Source organism: Marmota marmota, unplaced genomic scaffold, assembly GCF_001458135.2.
Source record: "Marmota marmota marmota unplaced genomic scaffold, marMar, whole genome shotgun sequence".
Lineage (NCBI taxonomy): Eukaryota > Metazoa > Chordata > Mammalia > Rodentia > Sciuridae > Marmota > Marmota marmota.
The window spans coordinates 3,460,677-3,477,496 of NW_025999842.1; the positions used below are offsets into that span (position 1 = coordinate 3,460,677).

At 37.6% G+C, this 16,820-nt stretch overlaps 1 protein-coding gene across 3 annotated transcripts in view; it reads left to right on the forward strand.

Moving 5' to 3' along the window:
- Positions 1-16,820, forward strand: part of Bckdhb (branched chain keto acid dehydrogenase E1 subunit beta) — a 191,474-nt gene that overhangs the window by 30,629 nt on the left and 144,025 nt on the right. For all 3 annotated transcript variants that reach the window (XM_015498944.2, XM_048801570.1, XM_048801617.1), the window contains exons 4-5: positions 15,913-16,046; positions 16,287-16,442. In XM_015498944.2, coding sequence (XP_015354430.1) covers positions 15,913-16,046; positions 16,287-16,442 — 290 coding nt within the window. The remainder of the gene's footprint in view (positions 1-15,912; positions 16,047-16,286; positions 16,443-16,820) is intronic.

Consider the following 16,820-nt stretch of genomic DNA (forward strand, 5'->3'; position numbering starts at 1 on the left):
ATTTTTTTTGAGGATATTGTGAATGGAGTGTTTTTCCTCATTTCCGTTTCAGAAGTTTTGTCGCTGATATACAGAAATGCCTTTGATTTATGCGTGTTGATTTTATATCCTGCCACTTTGCTGAATTCACTGAGAGTTTTAATAGAAAATGATGGTCAAGACTTTTAGAAAAGAATCCATTCAACATAGGCTTTTGCTTTTGTTTCCTCCCTAAGCTCCACTAGAGTGTTAAGGGATCTTACTTTATAAAGGACTAAATCCATGAGTAGGATTGGGTTGGAGACAATCTGAACAAATTGTTAGAAACCGGAAGGTAAGGAGATTAGTAGGTTTGGAAAAGCAGGATCCAGAGTGGATAGTTAAGAACCAACCTGGTTTACATCACAAGAGTTATCCAAAGGCTCAGGACTGGCAATACCAGGTCTCTCTGGGAAATGGGGAATGGGACTCTAGAATAAGGAGAATTGACTGAAAGTCTTTTGAAGAAGCTCCCATCTTTCTTTTTAGCTTTCCTCCACACTGGGCAGAGCCCTAGAGATTAATTTTTTAAAAATTCTACTTTTTAAAAAAATTTATATACGACAGCAGAATGCATTACAATTCTTATTACACATATAGAGCACAATTTTTCATATCTCTGGTTGTATACAGAGTATAGTCACACCAATTCGTGTCTTCATATATGTACTTTGGATAATAATGATCATCACGTTCCACCATCATTTCTAACCCCATGCCCCCTCCTTTCCCCTCCAACCCCTCTGCCCTTTCTAGAGTTCATCTACTCCTCCCATGCTCCCTCTCCCCACCCCACTATGAATCAGCCTCCTTAAATGAAAGAAAACATTCGGCATTTGGTTGAGATTGGATTAATTAAAAAATTTTTTTTGGTTGTAGATGTACACAATACCTTTATTTTATTTATTTATTTTTATGTGCTGCTGAGGATTGAACATAGGACCTCATACATGCTAGGCAAGTGCTCTACTACTAAGCTATATCCCCAGCCCATGGAGGTAAATTTTCCATGGAAAGGATAAACAACATCTAGATGTAAGTGAGGCTGGGAAATGCAGTCTTTGTTCTGTGTGGCTGTGCTCAGCTAGAACTCTAGCTCATTTGTTTTTCATGCTTCTTTGTCATGTTGTTCCCTTCTACTGTAGAAGAGTGGGAGAAAAAATGTTTGGGGACAGTTAGCAGTTGGTACTGTGCTTACATGCCTAGGTGTTTACTATATTAGTATGATAATACTGATAATGATGTGATGACAATAGTAGCAGAAAACTCTTTAACAGTGCTTTTTACATGCCCAGTACTGTTCTAAGGACTTTGCATATATTAACTCACCTAACCCTCACAAACTGTGAAATTCTCTTAACATCCATGCTTCAGATGTAGAAACTGAGGCATAAGGAGGTTAAGTACCTTTCCCAAGAAGCACAACTGGAACTGGGCCTGAGATCTCATCCTTCTGTGGTTAAACCTGATGTTGTGTTTGAGTTTCAGAACATGATTTCTGATAAAATGTTCTTCATTGTATTGGTTTTGTGTTCTCTTTGGAAAAAAGTGGTTTTAATGATATCTAGGCTTGATAAATATAAAAAGTTGTTTTTAGTTTTATTCAACTGTTCTTTTTGCTTGTAGACATTTTAGTAGCATTAGAAATAGCTAATTTGACATTGGCTGTCTATTTTTTTCTGCTTAAAAGAGGTTCTTATAGTCTGACTACCATCACACAAGGTGATGGGTAAAATTATGAAGTGGGTAATTTAGTATGTAACTCTGTCCACAGTGTGGGGAGCTGAGGCTGAAGGCAGGGAGACCAGGAGTGAGGGGATTGCTGAGTTCAGGAGATTTAAGGTTTAGCATGTGTGCATAAGAAGCATCTGGAAGGTTTGCTAAGTCACAGATTACTGGAAACCACTCCAGGATTTCTGAGTTGTTGGCCTGAGGTGGGTCCTGAGAATTTTTACTTCTCCCAGCTTTGCAGAGGTGGCAGTTGTGAGTGAGCACTGTTTGGGAACCATTGTTTCTTTCTAATGTAGGGCAGCATAGGGAAGAGCAGAGCCAGTGATGGAGTTAGCCAGGGAGAATTGACAGGATTTGATTCTTTGCAGTAGAGGCAAATGGCCATTCATCATATTATGTGCATCTTTGAGATTAATTTTCCCAAAATACAACTGTGGTCAACTCTTTCTTGCTTAAATATACTTTGTCATCGTTCTTTGATTGCTTGGAAATCCCTCAATTTAACTTAATTTTTAGTGTTTGTGTCCTAGATATATCTGTGAGCTGACTGTCCTTAAAATATGTGAGAAGTCACTATGTCATGCTGTTTTTGATGAGTTTTTTAAGTATCGCCTGGATGATGTGCGTGTATGTGTGTATTTAAATGCTTATGAATCCACACATATTTTATCTGGCTTAATATAGGCCACCCATGTTTTCTGCCCAGTTGAATATTAATTAGATGTTTTAATGGATTCACTAGCCTGATTAATGATATCTACTAGTCATTTCTTCTTTTTGATAAATTCCATTGATACATTTTCTGATTCTGCTTTTATTTATTCATTGGTGTGCAAATCAGACAGGTAATTAGGTTGTAGAAATGATGTGTAGGATTTGTTGGTTATAATTGATTTTAGAGAAAAAAAATGTCTAGAGCTAGCATAGGAAATTATGATGCTGTAAGTTAAAAAAATTCCAGATTTGGAATAGAATAATATAATATGCTTTTCAACATTAATTGGTTATCTTTTAGGCCAAACATGAATCATCTGAGGCTTTTGCACTGTATTGCTTTTGGGACCATATTAAAGATCTTAGTTATGGTATTTGTGTTTGGCTCTGCCTTTATAGGGACCTTGAGTTAGTTCCTATAACAGTGAGATTGACAGATATTTTAAAAGCAACAGATATTTTTGGTGCATATTGGGTTATTTTTTCTTTACAACTGATTCTTCATTCTTTTGAGCTTTATTTTATTAATAGCTCTTCAATCTGGATGTAGAATTGGTTTACTGTCAACCTTCTCTTGTTAACAAAGGGGAAAGCTCATTTATTTTTCATGCTTCTTTGTCATGTTGTTCCCTTCACTTCTGAGAAAAGGGCAACAACCTATTTAGATAGGGAAGTTTAGGCTATTTATAAAGCTAGGCAGGTTAATGGAAATTGACAGCTCAGTAATGTCCTCCTTGGTGAATGACGCACATGGGTTTTAGATGATGTTGGCTTGCTGTTTTCACTTATAGTCTGGAATCAGCTGGAGGAATTTGTGTGCTTTGAGCTTTGCTGTTGACGCAGGTCCTGGGTACTGATATGTTTTAGGAAACATCTCATTTCCATATAAATGAAGGAAGATTAAAAAGAAAAATGTAGATGGTTTGCCTTTAAATTCCAGCTGGTATCACAAGGATGATGGAAATATTTCTTTCGGCCTTATGGAAAGACAGCTTTGATTATATTCAATCATCATGAAGTTGTTATAGGTTTATTCAGAGATACTTTCTATATTTGTTGTTTGGAATCTGTTTATTCAGCTTCAGCTATGTATATGTGTGTGTCTGTTTTTTTAAATTACATTTTTTGGTATGTATTTCTGTAAATTCCAACTTTAATCTCTTAATAAGTTGTTTTCTTATTTCTTTTGTGGTACTGGGGATTGAACCCAGGGCTTTGCACAGTGAAGCAAGGGCTCTGCCACTGAGTTACACTCCCAGCTCCTCTTATAAGTTTTAGATAGCTCCACTTAAGACATTTATGTAATTACATCAGTAAACTTGTCAATTTGATTTTAATAAAAGGTAGAATAATCAGGGTTAAGGATGTGGCCCTGTGGTAAAGCATGTGTTTAGCATGCATTAGGTCATGCATGTGATACCCAGCACTACAAGGAAAAAAAAAAAAAGCAAGTAAAAGGACCAAATAGATTGTTTTCATTCTCACATTACAAAATTATAGTCCTGTCTCTCTTTTTTTAAAACACAGTAAATAGCAGTTTGGAGTGAGTTTTTTTGTTTTGTTTTGTTTTGTTTTTCTTTTCAAGTTTCACTAAAAGGAGAGCCTAATTTAAGCTTAAATAGTTGTAATAGTATGTGTTCCCCAAAATCCATATCTCCAGATTTCAATTGTTTACATTAAGTTTCATTCACAATAAAGTGATTTCATAAGTGGGAATTTTATCTCCTTAAACCACATTGATTATGCTCAGAAACAAAATTTCAGCTTATGCACAGTGTCAAAACACCAGCAGTTGATTTATTACTAGTTATAATATGCCTTCTGTGGGCCTATAGCTCTCATCAAAGCCAGTGCTGGACAATTCCTGAAGATGTCTAGGGCTCTGGCCTCCAGAATTGGTTTTGTACTGCCACCCGTGGATCACCGTGTCTTGAGGGCCTTACTCAAGCATTATGGTAAATAGCATGTAGCACAGGGACCTTACACTGGCTTGCTCAGGTACCCTTGGGGGGAGTAGTAGAGAGCGGAGTTTCCAAGAGGTTTCTTGCTTGACTGAGACTGCCAATCCTTTGGGATCTTCTGCCCCTCAATTTCAAGCAGTGCATTGGAAGGCTTCAGGCACCCTGGGCTTTGTGCCTTGGTCTGCATAGTCTCTAGGACTGAGCAGCAGCAGCAGCAGCTGCTGAGTTTGCCTTTGCTCTTAATTGCTTCATTCTCACTGCTGGGGGATCTTTTTTGCAGGTTAGCAGGGCCAAGCCTTTTGTTCATAGTCCTAGCCTGTCTAGTGAATGAAGGTGCAGGCAGCCTCCTACCTGCTTACTCATGGTCTTGCCAGTGGGACAGAGTTGGTCAGATTTCTGCCTCTGTGACAAGATACCTGAGAAAATTAATTTAAAAGGAGGATAGGGTTTTTTTTTGTTCTTTTTTTGGTGTATAATTTTAGAGGTTTCAGACCATGGTTGGTTGGCTCAGTTGTCTTTGGGCCTGTGGCAGAATAGTACACCGAGTGGTGGGAGAGCCTGCCAGAGGAAAACTGTTTAACTCACGGTGTCTGGGAAGCTAAACGCTAAGGGAAAGGCTTGGGCTCCTCAATATCACCTTCAAGGGCACACTCCCACAGACCTAACTTCCTTCTGCTAGGCCTGCCTTCCTAAAGGGCCTCTGTCTGGTGCCCAAGGCTAGTGACCAAACCTTCCACATGGGATATTTAAGACCTAAACCTGACAAATAGGATTTTGGCCCACAGTTTTAAATTGCCTGTCATAGCCACTGTGGCTGAACTTCCTTTCCTACCCCATCTTTCACCCCAGATCTCCATAGTGAGAGGTGTGCTTATTATTTAGTGAGTTGGGCTTCCATAGACATCTTTTAGCTGGGGTGGATGGAGGTTGGGGGCTAGAAGGATGCATTGCTTCTCCAGCTGAGGGCCTGGGGCCTTGAAGAACATGCAGAGTCCCCAGTATCTCTCAGTGCCAACTTCGGGGATTCTTAGCTCCCACATGCCTGTCGACTGACAACTATTCAATCCTATTGATTCTGTAGTAATTTTCTATTTATTCTCCTTTTTATTTTCCTTACCATTATCCTGGTAATAACATGCTGCATTCATATAGTGATTTATGGTTTGCATTCTACTTGTAATGTGCCTTATCTTGTTTGATCCTTAAATCGACCTTGATTGGTAGGCAGGTTAGGTATTTTTATCCTAGTTTACGGAGGAGGAAATTGAAGCATGATCTACAATCACACAGCTGTGCAATGGTGGAGCCACATTAAACACAGGCATTTTGATTCCAGAGCTCACAAACTTTAACTGCTGTACCAAGTTGCCAGACTTCCTACCTTTTATCTCCCACTACTATTTGTAATCCCCTTATACTTGCACCTTCTTGGTTTATTTCCCAACTCTGAATTTGCACTTTGTTTTCTGCCTCTGTGCCTTTAGTCACACTGTTCCCTCTCCCACTGTGCTTATCAAAATTGTGCCCATTCCAGTGCCTTCTCTTTCATGAAACTTTGCAAGATTTCTCCAGGCCTAAAGGATCCCTTCTTTCTGGATCCTTGAGCCCAGGAGTTGCAAGCCTGGCTGAACAATATACTGAGACGCCATCTCCTAAAAAATAAACAAATAAATAATAGAAAATGAGACTCTCTCCTTCTTTTCCCTCTCCTCTAATAAGTGTTTTATTTTCACATCTCATTTACTATTACATTGTAAGTTGCTTGAGGACAGTAATGGAAGTTATAAGTGGTATATCTGGATATCATTTGTAGCATCCAATTATAGTCATGGTCAAAGGCATAATGTGTAAATGTTTATTCTGTTCCATAAAAAAAGATTAAATCAAGTTATATTTTTTTACTTGGTCAGAATAATTACTTGGTCTGATGGTGGAAAGAGGTGATTTGGGGAGTTTGACATTATCCTTGCTATGTTTATCTAATAAGATTAAGAAGGTATGCTAGAGAAGTCTTCCTTTCTTATTGTATCATCAGTTTGCTCTTCCTCTTGGGAGACAGCTCATTCATTAAAGATCTTATCTAATTTGTGACAAACTGAGTACTTTGTTGTTAAAATAATTTCATTCCAATGTTCCATATTTTCAGTAGTCTCTAATATGGTAATTGCTAATCATAATTGAACTTCTTGACAAACAAAAGACCCAATGTTTATGTACCCACATTATTTTTATTTTATCTTTTAAAATTCCTTTTATGATTTATTTAAAAATACAAACTTAAAAAATATGACTAACTTCAAGAGCATAGCAAGCAAGAAATATTGAATACAATTTAACTTTCTTTTGATAACTATCACAATGATGCTGATTTGTTGGAGTATAAAACTGATATATTGGAGATTTCAGTTGAGTCTGAACTGTTTTGAGAACTTTACCTGAAATTTCTGTTTTATCTATTTAGTTGTTTTCTTTCCATTTCACTCCTTTTTTTTTTTTAAAAAAAGTGCATTATATTAAAACAATTTGATACTTTTCTACCAGTAGTATTTTAATTTACTATCAGTAATATTTTAGTTCTGTCTACAAATTTGGAGCTTTTATACTATTTTGAGGGGATAGATATTTCTACAAAGTAGCTTAACATTTCTGCAGAGTAACAGTGCTATCTTATTATGCAGTTAATTATTGAATCAAAGTTTGAAGCAATTCCTTTTAAAAGGTTTTTTAAAACAGTCTCTCAACTAGGAGTTTCTTGACCATTGTCTATCATTTTCCTTTTAAAGAGGATTTTTATTTTATTTCTTTGTTGGTAACTAGGTCCCATATTGTGAAAGTTTAAATTAGCTATCTGATTTTCTTTAACTTTTTGAGGAAACATCTGAGGGAATTTGAGGACATTGTCTACATACAATTGATTACATTCAGATTAGGTGTTTAAAACAATTTTGTATCCGTGGCTGTGGTGCTAGATAATTAAGGTCTAATTGGATATATTTTAGCATTTTTTTGAGTTGAATAGTTTGCAGTAGTCAACTTAGGAAAGACATTTCCTAGTACAGGGAAACAAGTGTTTTTAGGGTACCAAGGCTACTCTGATTCCTGGCTGTGGACTTTGGACAAACCACTTAACCAGACACTTGGTTTCTTGACGAATGTGGACATTGGTGGGAAGGTCTTAATGATGCTAGGATTTAGTGATTCTATAATTAGTTTTTCTGCTTGCTATTGTTTCATGTCAAACTATAATTATTACAGATCATTAAGTTATCTCATTGATTGTCTGGCTGGTTTCTCCTTTTCGATTTACTTAAGAATGTGTTTTTTTTTTTTTAACCTCCTGTGGAATTATGGTAGGTTTAACCATATTGTTTCTCCAGTGGATACAATACAGGATGTTCCTATAGTCTCTTTAATTTAGAAATTAATTCAAGTGAAATATTGATTCATCCCATAATGACTTCTTTTCTTTTTTCCAGTTAATTGTGCATAGTTTTTTACTGAACTTTTTAAAGCTGGTTAATAAAATACTGCTTTTATACAATTGCCAGAGCTTCCATGGGTAATCTGTTTATTGTTAGTGGTTCTGGAGATTAAACCCAGGGTTGCTCTACCACTGAGTGATATCCCCAGCCCTTTCTAATTTTTTTTTTTTTTTGAGAAAGTATCTCATTAAATTGTCCAGGCTGGCATCCAACTTGCAATCTTATTGTCTTGGCCTCACAGCTGGGACTACAGGTGTGTGTTACTGTACCTGGCTATTTCTTTAAAAATTTTTTTTTGGGGCAGTAATGAGGATTGAATCCAGAGTTGTTCTACCATTGATGTACATTCTCAGCCTTTTTTATTTTTATTTTTATTTTAAGACAGAGTCTCCCTATGTTTCCAGGCGACCTTGAACTTGCCTTCATGTGTCTCAGCCTCTCAAAAAATTACTGTGATTATAGGCACGTGCCACCACACACAACGGGTCATTTATTTTTTAGAATACTTTTTCCAATTTATTCTTAAGTGGAATAAGCCATTCAACCAACCATCAAGGTAGCAGTCACAGTTTATTGCCTAGGTCAGACACTGATGCACATAGCCAAGATTGTTCATTTGGGAAGATCACTTAGCTTGTTGCTCTGCCTACTGAGAATGCTACTGCTGACGGGTGTCAGCCATCCGCCCCTTTGGAGACTGCTTCAGCTACAGTGAACCACCCAGTCTGAGGTCATGCTTGGCAGCCCCCACATATTGACTAGTCAGTGTGAAACTACAAAGACTTGGTCATTTCAGTTCAACTAGGTACGACTCAGAAGGGTCATTCTGACTGCAGAAATCCCACAGGGTTGGCCAAAGCTTTCATTGGTCGTGCATCAACTCTTCCCAAATGGACAATCTTGGCTATGTGCATCAGTGTCTGACCTAGGCAGCAACTATGACCACTACATGATGGCTGAATTGCTTATTCAGCTTTCTTTTTATTTTCTTGCACTGGATAATGAGTAGCCTAATTTAGGAGACTAAATATATGGTAGATGAGGTATGAGTTAGGGCAGTATTGTTTTTTTAACATTTATTACCTTTCACTTAGGTGTTAATATTACTAACCTCGAATAATAAGGTGACTATAAATCTATGTTTACCCAGGACAGTCCTTTTTGCCTAGAATTACTTGTTGAGGCTCAATTAACATCTATGTTAATCTATTAATTTTTTTTGTTGGTGTTGGGTTTGAACTCAGGGGTGCTTTACCACTGAACTATAACCCTAGCCCTTTTAGTTTTTAATTTGAGACAGTCTTGCTAAGTTGCTGAGAGTCTCACTAAGTTGCTAAGGCTGGCTTCAAACTTGTGATCCTCCTGCATCATCCTCCTGAGTTCCTGGGATTATAATAGGGATGTGCCACTCTATCCAGCTTGGAATGGGTACTTTTGAATCTACTTTTCCAGAAATTTTAGTGGGAAAAAGAAAAATTTAATTCTTCTCCTGGTAGATTTATATAATTTGGAATGATACTTGTTTACAAGTAAAACTCTGAAATTAGGTATGGTTTCTGAAAATATGTCTAGGGAAAGAAGAGACCGAGGTACTCAGTAATTTCCTTACCCTACCAGGAGGTTATCTCAAGGCCCCTTCTTTTTCTTAATTGTTGTTTTTTTGCCCTCTCTTTGCTGATTCTGGTTTTTAATTTTGGCCAAATGTTGGATGGGACGAGGGCTTACTGCTGGACTCAGTTTTGCCCATCTCTAATTCTTTGGCAAGAGAAATCAACTGCTGGTTTTATTTTGATGTTTGGCACCATGTAGCGGACAATATCTTTAACAGGGTACACTGTCAGTGATGGAGAACTTCTTAATCCTCTTTTCCTTACAAAAGAACACTATTAGTGGTGGTATGACTTTATGCTTGATTTTCCACAAATGAGAACTTGACAAGACAAATATATAATCAGCCAGCCATCTGGCATTCTACACATATTTTCATTGACTCAGGGGATCATGGAGTTAAAGATGTAGCTTGAAATTTAAGCAGGAGTAGCAAAATGCAAGAGAATTCATGTTTTATGAATATTTTTTACCTTAGTTTTCTAGAATAAAACATTAAAGCTAGTCTGAGACTTAGAAAGTTGCAATCCAGATAGTGTTTACTTTTTTCTGATGCAGTCCAAGCTGTTAGGCATTCAGTAGCTGTTAGAGATGAGGCCTGATTTTTCCTTCATATGAAGTCAGAGTACGTAACATTAAATATTTGTTGAGCTTAATTTATAGCACTTTAATATAGATTCTTCTTTGCAACTTTGAGCCTTAGAAACTCACTCTTTCATTATGGACTTCAACTGCCTTTAAGACATAGAGATTCCATAAGTTAATTCTACATTTCAGTTATCACACAGGTGACTATTTTAAACCACAGTATATTTCAAGGATATCTTATTTATTTATTTTTCTGCAGTGCTATGTATTAATCCCAGGACTTTGTGCATGCTAGGCAAGTGCTCTGCTGCTGAGCTAATTCTCAGCCCTTTATTTTATTTTAGGAATTTGAGACAGGATCTTTTTATGTTTTCCAGACTGGACTTGAACTTGTGAATCTCCTGTCTCAGCGTCCTGAGTAGCTTTAATTATAGGCATGTGCCATTGTGCCTAGCCCAGGAATATCCATATTTTTATACTACCTGGGTTAAAGACCATTGTATTATTACATATATACAACATGGAATTTGAAAAATTTTATTACAAATACCCAAAAGCCAAGTTTAGTCGTCTCAGAAGGTAGAAAAAGACTTAAAAAGTAGATTTCTAAGCCTACCTCCCATTTTCTAATTTATCCTTTTATAATAAATATTTGTTAAATACTTTCATTGTGCCAGGTAAGTGATAAGCAACTCTCACTGCTGTTCCTTTTCATCTAATGACCTATTCCAGTTCTTTGTTCCTCGCCTTACTCTACCCTCTCTGTTCTCCTGTCAGTGTCTACATGATCAGTCTTTCCAATATTCTGGCTTCTTAGTTTCTTTTTTTTTAAATTTATTTTTTAGTTTTCGGTGGACACAACATCTTTATTTTATTTTTATGTGGTGCTGAGGATCGAACCCAGAGCCCCGCGCATGCCAGGCGAGCGCGTTACCGCTTGAGCCACATCCTTCATCCTACCTTAGCTGGTCATTCATACTTTTATCATTATCAGTGACTGCAGTCTCTCCATAATCTCAGTTGAGCATTCCCAACTCTTGTCCTCAGCCTTGAACTTCTCCAGCTCCCTGCTTCTGGTACCATTACTACAGCAATCTTTTGACCTTTATGATTCCAAAAGCCACAGATTTCACCACCCTGTTATTGTCTTTGTCTTCTCCAGTGACCTTTCTTCCTTTATACTCACCTTAGAGTCCATGTTAAAATCCAGTTCTACTTACGTGCATCTCTCTCTAAACCCAACTTCCCTTTGCTCTATGTTGCTGGAGCAACATCAACTGGTTGCATCCTGAGTTCAAGACTAGTCACCTCTAGGGGCCACTCATATTGCTACCCATCCACGCACATTTTTTTGTCCATTCAGTCTTGTGTATTTTTTCCTTCAAATGGCTTTTCCCATCCTTCCTCATTAATAATCTAGTTTCTTATTTTATTGAAAAATATTAAGTAACTGCCACTATAGAGTGCTTGGGCACCCCTCACCCCTGACTGTGTCCATGTGCTGGTATCAGTGCCCTTATGCTCCTTGACTTTGAATGAATATCAGGCACCTGAACCCCTTTCTCTGCAGTCTCCTTCTCAAAGATAAAGATATGTCATTATTATTTCTCTCCATTTCAGTAATTTTCTCAAATTCATCAGATTCCCCTGTTTACACATCATTCCAATTAGTATGCAAATATGTTATTTCTTCCATTCTCTACTGTTCCCTTCAGCTGGTGACTGCTGCCCTTCTCTTCTCTATAGCAGAATTTTTCCACGTACTTCTAACTACTCATTTTCTTCAATTTCTCATTTGAATTTACTATAGTTAAGCTTTTGTTTCCTCCCTTCCTCCTACTTTGTAGAAACTGTCATGACAGGGTCATCAGTGATAAAATTCTCAGCCCTCATCTCACTGTCTGATAGTGCATGACAAAAGTTGATCACTGGTCACTTTCTTCAGTGGAAATGCTTTGTTCATTTGGCCCCTAGGCCAGCATTTTTCTAGTTTTCCTCCTCACTCTTTGGCCTGATTATCCATCACCTACTGTTCTCTTAATATTGGAGCATCCACAACCACTCTTGTGTCCTTCATTTTAATTTACTAAGTAATTTTATCCTATCCCATTCATTATGCTGGAGGCTTCTTCCTCATATCCAGCAGTCTAACTGACAGTTCTACCTTCCATCTGAAGGCATCTCACAGTAAATGTCTCCCAAACTGAACTCTCCACTCAGGTTACTCAGGCCAAAAGCCTTTGAATCATCCTTAGCATTTCTCTGACTCACAGTCTACATGAATTTTATCAGCACATCTTTTTGACTTTGTTTTTAGAATATATCCAGTCTCACTTTCTCTGTTATCATGGGTCATCATCTCTGGCTGGGAATATCACACTATCCTGTCATCAGCCTTGCTGTGCCCTCCCTTGCTGTTGACAGGCTATTCACAGAATACCAGCCAGAGGGGATCCTGTTGAAATGGGACTCAGAGGACAGCAGGGCTTTGCTGTATGACTTCCTGTTTCCCTCCCTCACCCTCTTTCTGACTCACTGGTTCTCCTCAGTGAAAGTAAACACCGTGTTCCACAGGCCCTGCTGATCCAGCTGCCTCTTCATCTCATCTTCATTACTCTTGAGTTTGTGTCTTGCCAGGGTTTCTCATACCCACTTGCTCTCTGATTGTGCTAACCTTGATTTTACCAAAGTCTTTGTTCTTGCTGATCACTCTGCCCAGACGTCTGTTCCCTTGAATATACGTATGGTACACTCCTCATTTTTTTTTTTTCAATTCTTTTCTTAAATGTAGCTTTTCAGAGGCCTTCCTGATTTCCATCTCCCTATTTGAGATCACAATAGTCCCACCCTGCACCGCTGTCTGTCTTGCTTTTCTCCATAGCATTTACCACCATAAATTATTTTACTTCTTTATTTTGTTTTTATCATATGTTTCCCTTAACTAGAATATGAACTTCATGAAGATAAAAATTGTTTCATTTTTCTTACTGTTGTTTTCCTTAACATGCAGAAAAAAGTGTTTGTATGTTAAATACTTTATAAACATTTGTCGAGGGAATGTCTGAATTATTTGTCTTTTCAACATCATGATTTTTCTGTTACATGTAAGGAGCAGAGTCTTAGGGAATGTTAGTCATTTGTGCAGATAACACCTAAATCCTGGTCTGCCTTGTCTCATAGTGTAATCACTGTATTAATTCATCTACCATCTAGGCTGTGCATGAACTTTACATTGTGTCAATTGCATTATGAGAGAGGAAGTTATTGTGCACCTTATTAGTATTTCTACTCTCCATCAATATTTGGGAGAAAACAAAAACAGAGTTTTCACATTGAAACACTTCCTTTTATATCAGGCAAACACGTTGGAGATATTTGTTGTACTACTTCCTTTGGAGCAAAAGAGTTCTGAGAAATCTACTATTTTTTTCTGCCTTCTAATGGCTATATTTTCTTATAAAGATCAAAAATTCCTGCATCCTGTGGGTTTGAAGCATCAAGGAATAAATAAGAATGCTCCTTGTTTGGCTAAGGTGGATCAGGTGTTCCAGGAATGTGGATTCTGCTGCTGGTTACTCGAATTTTATGTTCATTTCTACCACTGAATTATTCTTAGTTTAAAGGAATCAATAGATTTTCAAAAATTATCAAGCTACTTGCTGTCAAATGGGATTGTGAGGAATTGAGGTCACACTTTCAGAAGATAGTCATAGATCATGATGAGTATGAATCATGCTTTTAAGTTTTTGCAGCTGCTTTTAGAGTTTCAAACTATAAGATGTGTCTAGTTGGCATTTCCCACACCTGCCCTATTTGTGGTTTATATTTAAAGAAAATGGTTGAGCTGAAAGTGAATTCTATGTACTAAGAAGAACTGATGGCCCTGGGTTATAGAAATGAAGTATGACTATCAGATCTGTCACAAAACATTTGTCTACCTGGCCAGACTGGTGGCCATTATTTGCATCCACTCAGTTCCCCAAATTAGAATTTGATGTGAAATGAATTTGTCATGAAATGCCAGCAGTATCTGAGAGGTGGTAAAATTTTAAATGACAATTGAGTGGTATGTTAATAAAGTTGTACCTGTGGTTTGATGAGAAGCCAGAGGGGTATATCGAACTCCTCTAATTTAGTCTTAGACTCATTCTGTCACCGCTTCATTGGGCACAGATGAAATTTCTGCTCAGCTCTTTCCGCTTTCAGAGGTTATTTTCTGTTGGATTTTTTGGAGGGTCCTGGAGGTATAGGGGTCATTGAGTGTTTGAGCTGTTTGTGTACATTTTGGGGCACCACCACGTATGCCTTCTTTAAGGGCTTTACATCTTCCATTTCTAGCCACTGGCAGCCCCAGGCAGGGTTCTCCGACCCCAATTAAGATTGAGTCTGGGGCTGGGGTTGTTGCTTGGTGGTGGAGCACTTGCTTCACATGCATGAAGCACTGGGTACAATCCTCAGCACCACATAAAAATAAATAAAGGTATTGTGTCCATTTACAACTAAAAAATTTAAAAAAAATAAAAAAAAAAAGATTGAGTCTGTTTGACTTCTAGCTGCCTCCATTTTGCCTAGAATTTATAACCATTCAGTGCCAGAGGTTTAGTCTGAAAGAGGCAACTCTGCCATTGTCTTTAGAGCTTCAATATGTTGAGGTATATATTTAGCATAAGGATTTTTTTTTTTTTTTTTTTGAGAGCAAAGTAACAATTTCATTTTGAAACAGGAAGCATAACTTCCACAGGGAGGGGTCCTAAGAGAGAGCTGACTAGGAATTTTGTATTTTGGTACCAGGAATTGAACTCAGGGTCACTTGACCACTGAGCCACATCCCCAGCCCTATTTTGTATTTTCTTTAGAAACAGGGTCTCACTGAGTTGCTTAGCTGTGCGCTTTTGCTGAGTCTGGCTTTGAACTCTTGATCCTCCTGCCTTAGCCTCCCAAGCTGCTGGGATTATAGGCATGCACCACTATCCCTGGTATGCCCACAGTTTCAAATTTTCTTTTGTTAATTATTGCTTAATTCCACCATGGTCAGAGAATATACCTTGTATGATTTTAATTCTTTAAAAGCTAATGAAATAGGACTTATAGCCTAGTATACGAACAGTTAATGTAAGTGCCCTCTGTTTACTTTAAAAGGATTTGTATTCCTAGCTGTTGGATATAATGTCCTGTGTATGTCAGTTATAATCATGTCCACATCTTGTATACTTTTAAACCTTTTTCTTGGTATGCTTTCTATGTCAGTTATTAGAATGGGTATGTTAAATATCTCCCTATAATATTGTGACTTTGCCCATTTCTCCTTTTGGTTGCGTTGATTTTCCCAATTTATTTGGAGTCTATTGTCAGATACATTTTGGTTTAGGATTGTTGTGTCTTTCTTGTGAATCAAACCCTTCAACTATATAAACTTTGCCTCTTAATTTTGGTAATGCCTTTCACCCTGAGGCTGGCTTTGTCTGCTATTAACAGTGACATCAGCTTACTTTTGATTATGTTTTTCATTGTGTATTTTTTCCTTCTTTTTGTTTAAAATTTGTCTTTATGTTTTAAATGACTGGGTTTTGCTTTATTTTATTCCATCGTGACAGTGTTTCAATGGAAACATTTGATTACTTACAGTTAATGTAATTGCTGTATAATTTAAATCAATCCCCATCTATTTATTATCTGTTTCCTCTATGTCTTCTCTAGTTCTCCATTTTACAATTATTAACTTACTGAATTTTTAGATGTGCTATGCATTATATTACTCTCATGTATCATGTTGTCTACTTTTTTCCTCCTTTTTTTTTTTTTTTTTAAAGGAAAAGACAGAGTTTTTAATACTCCATTGTGTGAGCAAGGAATTGTTGGTTTTGGAATTGGACTTGCAGTCACTGGTGCTACTGCTATTGCTGAAATTCAGTTTGCAGATTACATTTTCCCTGCTTTTGATCAGGTAAGTGCTTCATATTTTATTGTAAATGAGCATTCATGAGGTTGCTAAGTCCACGAAGTATTGAAGTATTGCATCCATCTTCCCATTGTCCATCTTAAGCACATTTTGTTAACCCTAACTTAGTGTTTTACAGTTATAACTTTCTAATGGGAATATAATCAAATTCTAATAGATGATTTTAGAAGATGGATTGGGAAGGAAGGACTCATTGCAACATGTGCCTTCTCTCCTTCTTCCCAGATTGTTAACGAAGCTGCCAAGTATCGCTATCGCTCTGGGGATCTTTTCAACTGTGGAAGCCTCACCATCCGGGCCCCTTGGGGCTGTGTTGGCCATGGGGCTCTTTATCATTCTCAGAGTCCTGAAGCTTTTTTTGCCCATTGCCCAGGAATCAAGGTATACTCATTTATTTACTTGAGTAGATCCTCATTTGATATTTCCATTTGGTTGATTCTGTTAATATTAACTAGTGTGTTCATCTGGGGACAAACAGGATTTTGGAATTTATGTTAGTTTAACTGTTAATTAAGGTATGCTGGAATGGTGGTGCATACTACCTGTAATCCAAGCTGAGGGAAGGGGATTGCATTTTCAGGAGGCTGAGGCAGGGGAATTGCATGTTTGAGGCCAGCCTTAGCAACTTAATAAGAACCTGTCTCAAAATAAAAAATAAAAAGGGCTGGGGATGTGGCTCAGTGATAGAACATCCCTGGGGTTAATTCCCAGTACTGCAAACAAACACCGCCCCCTACTCCCTGTGCACCCCCCCCCCCC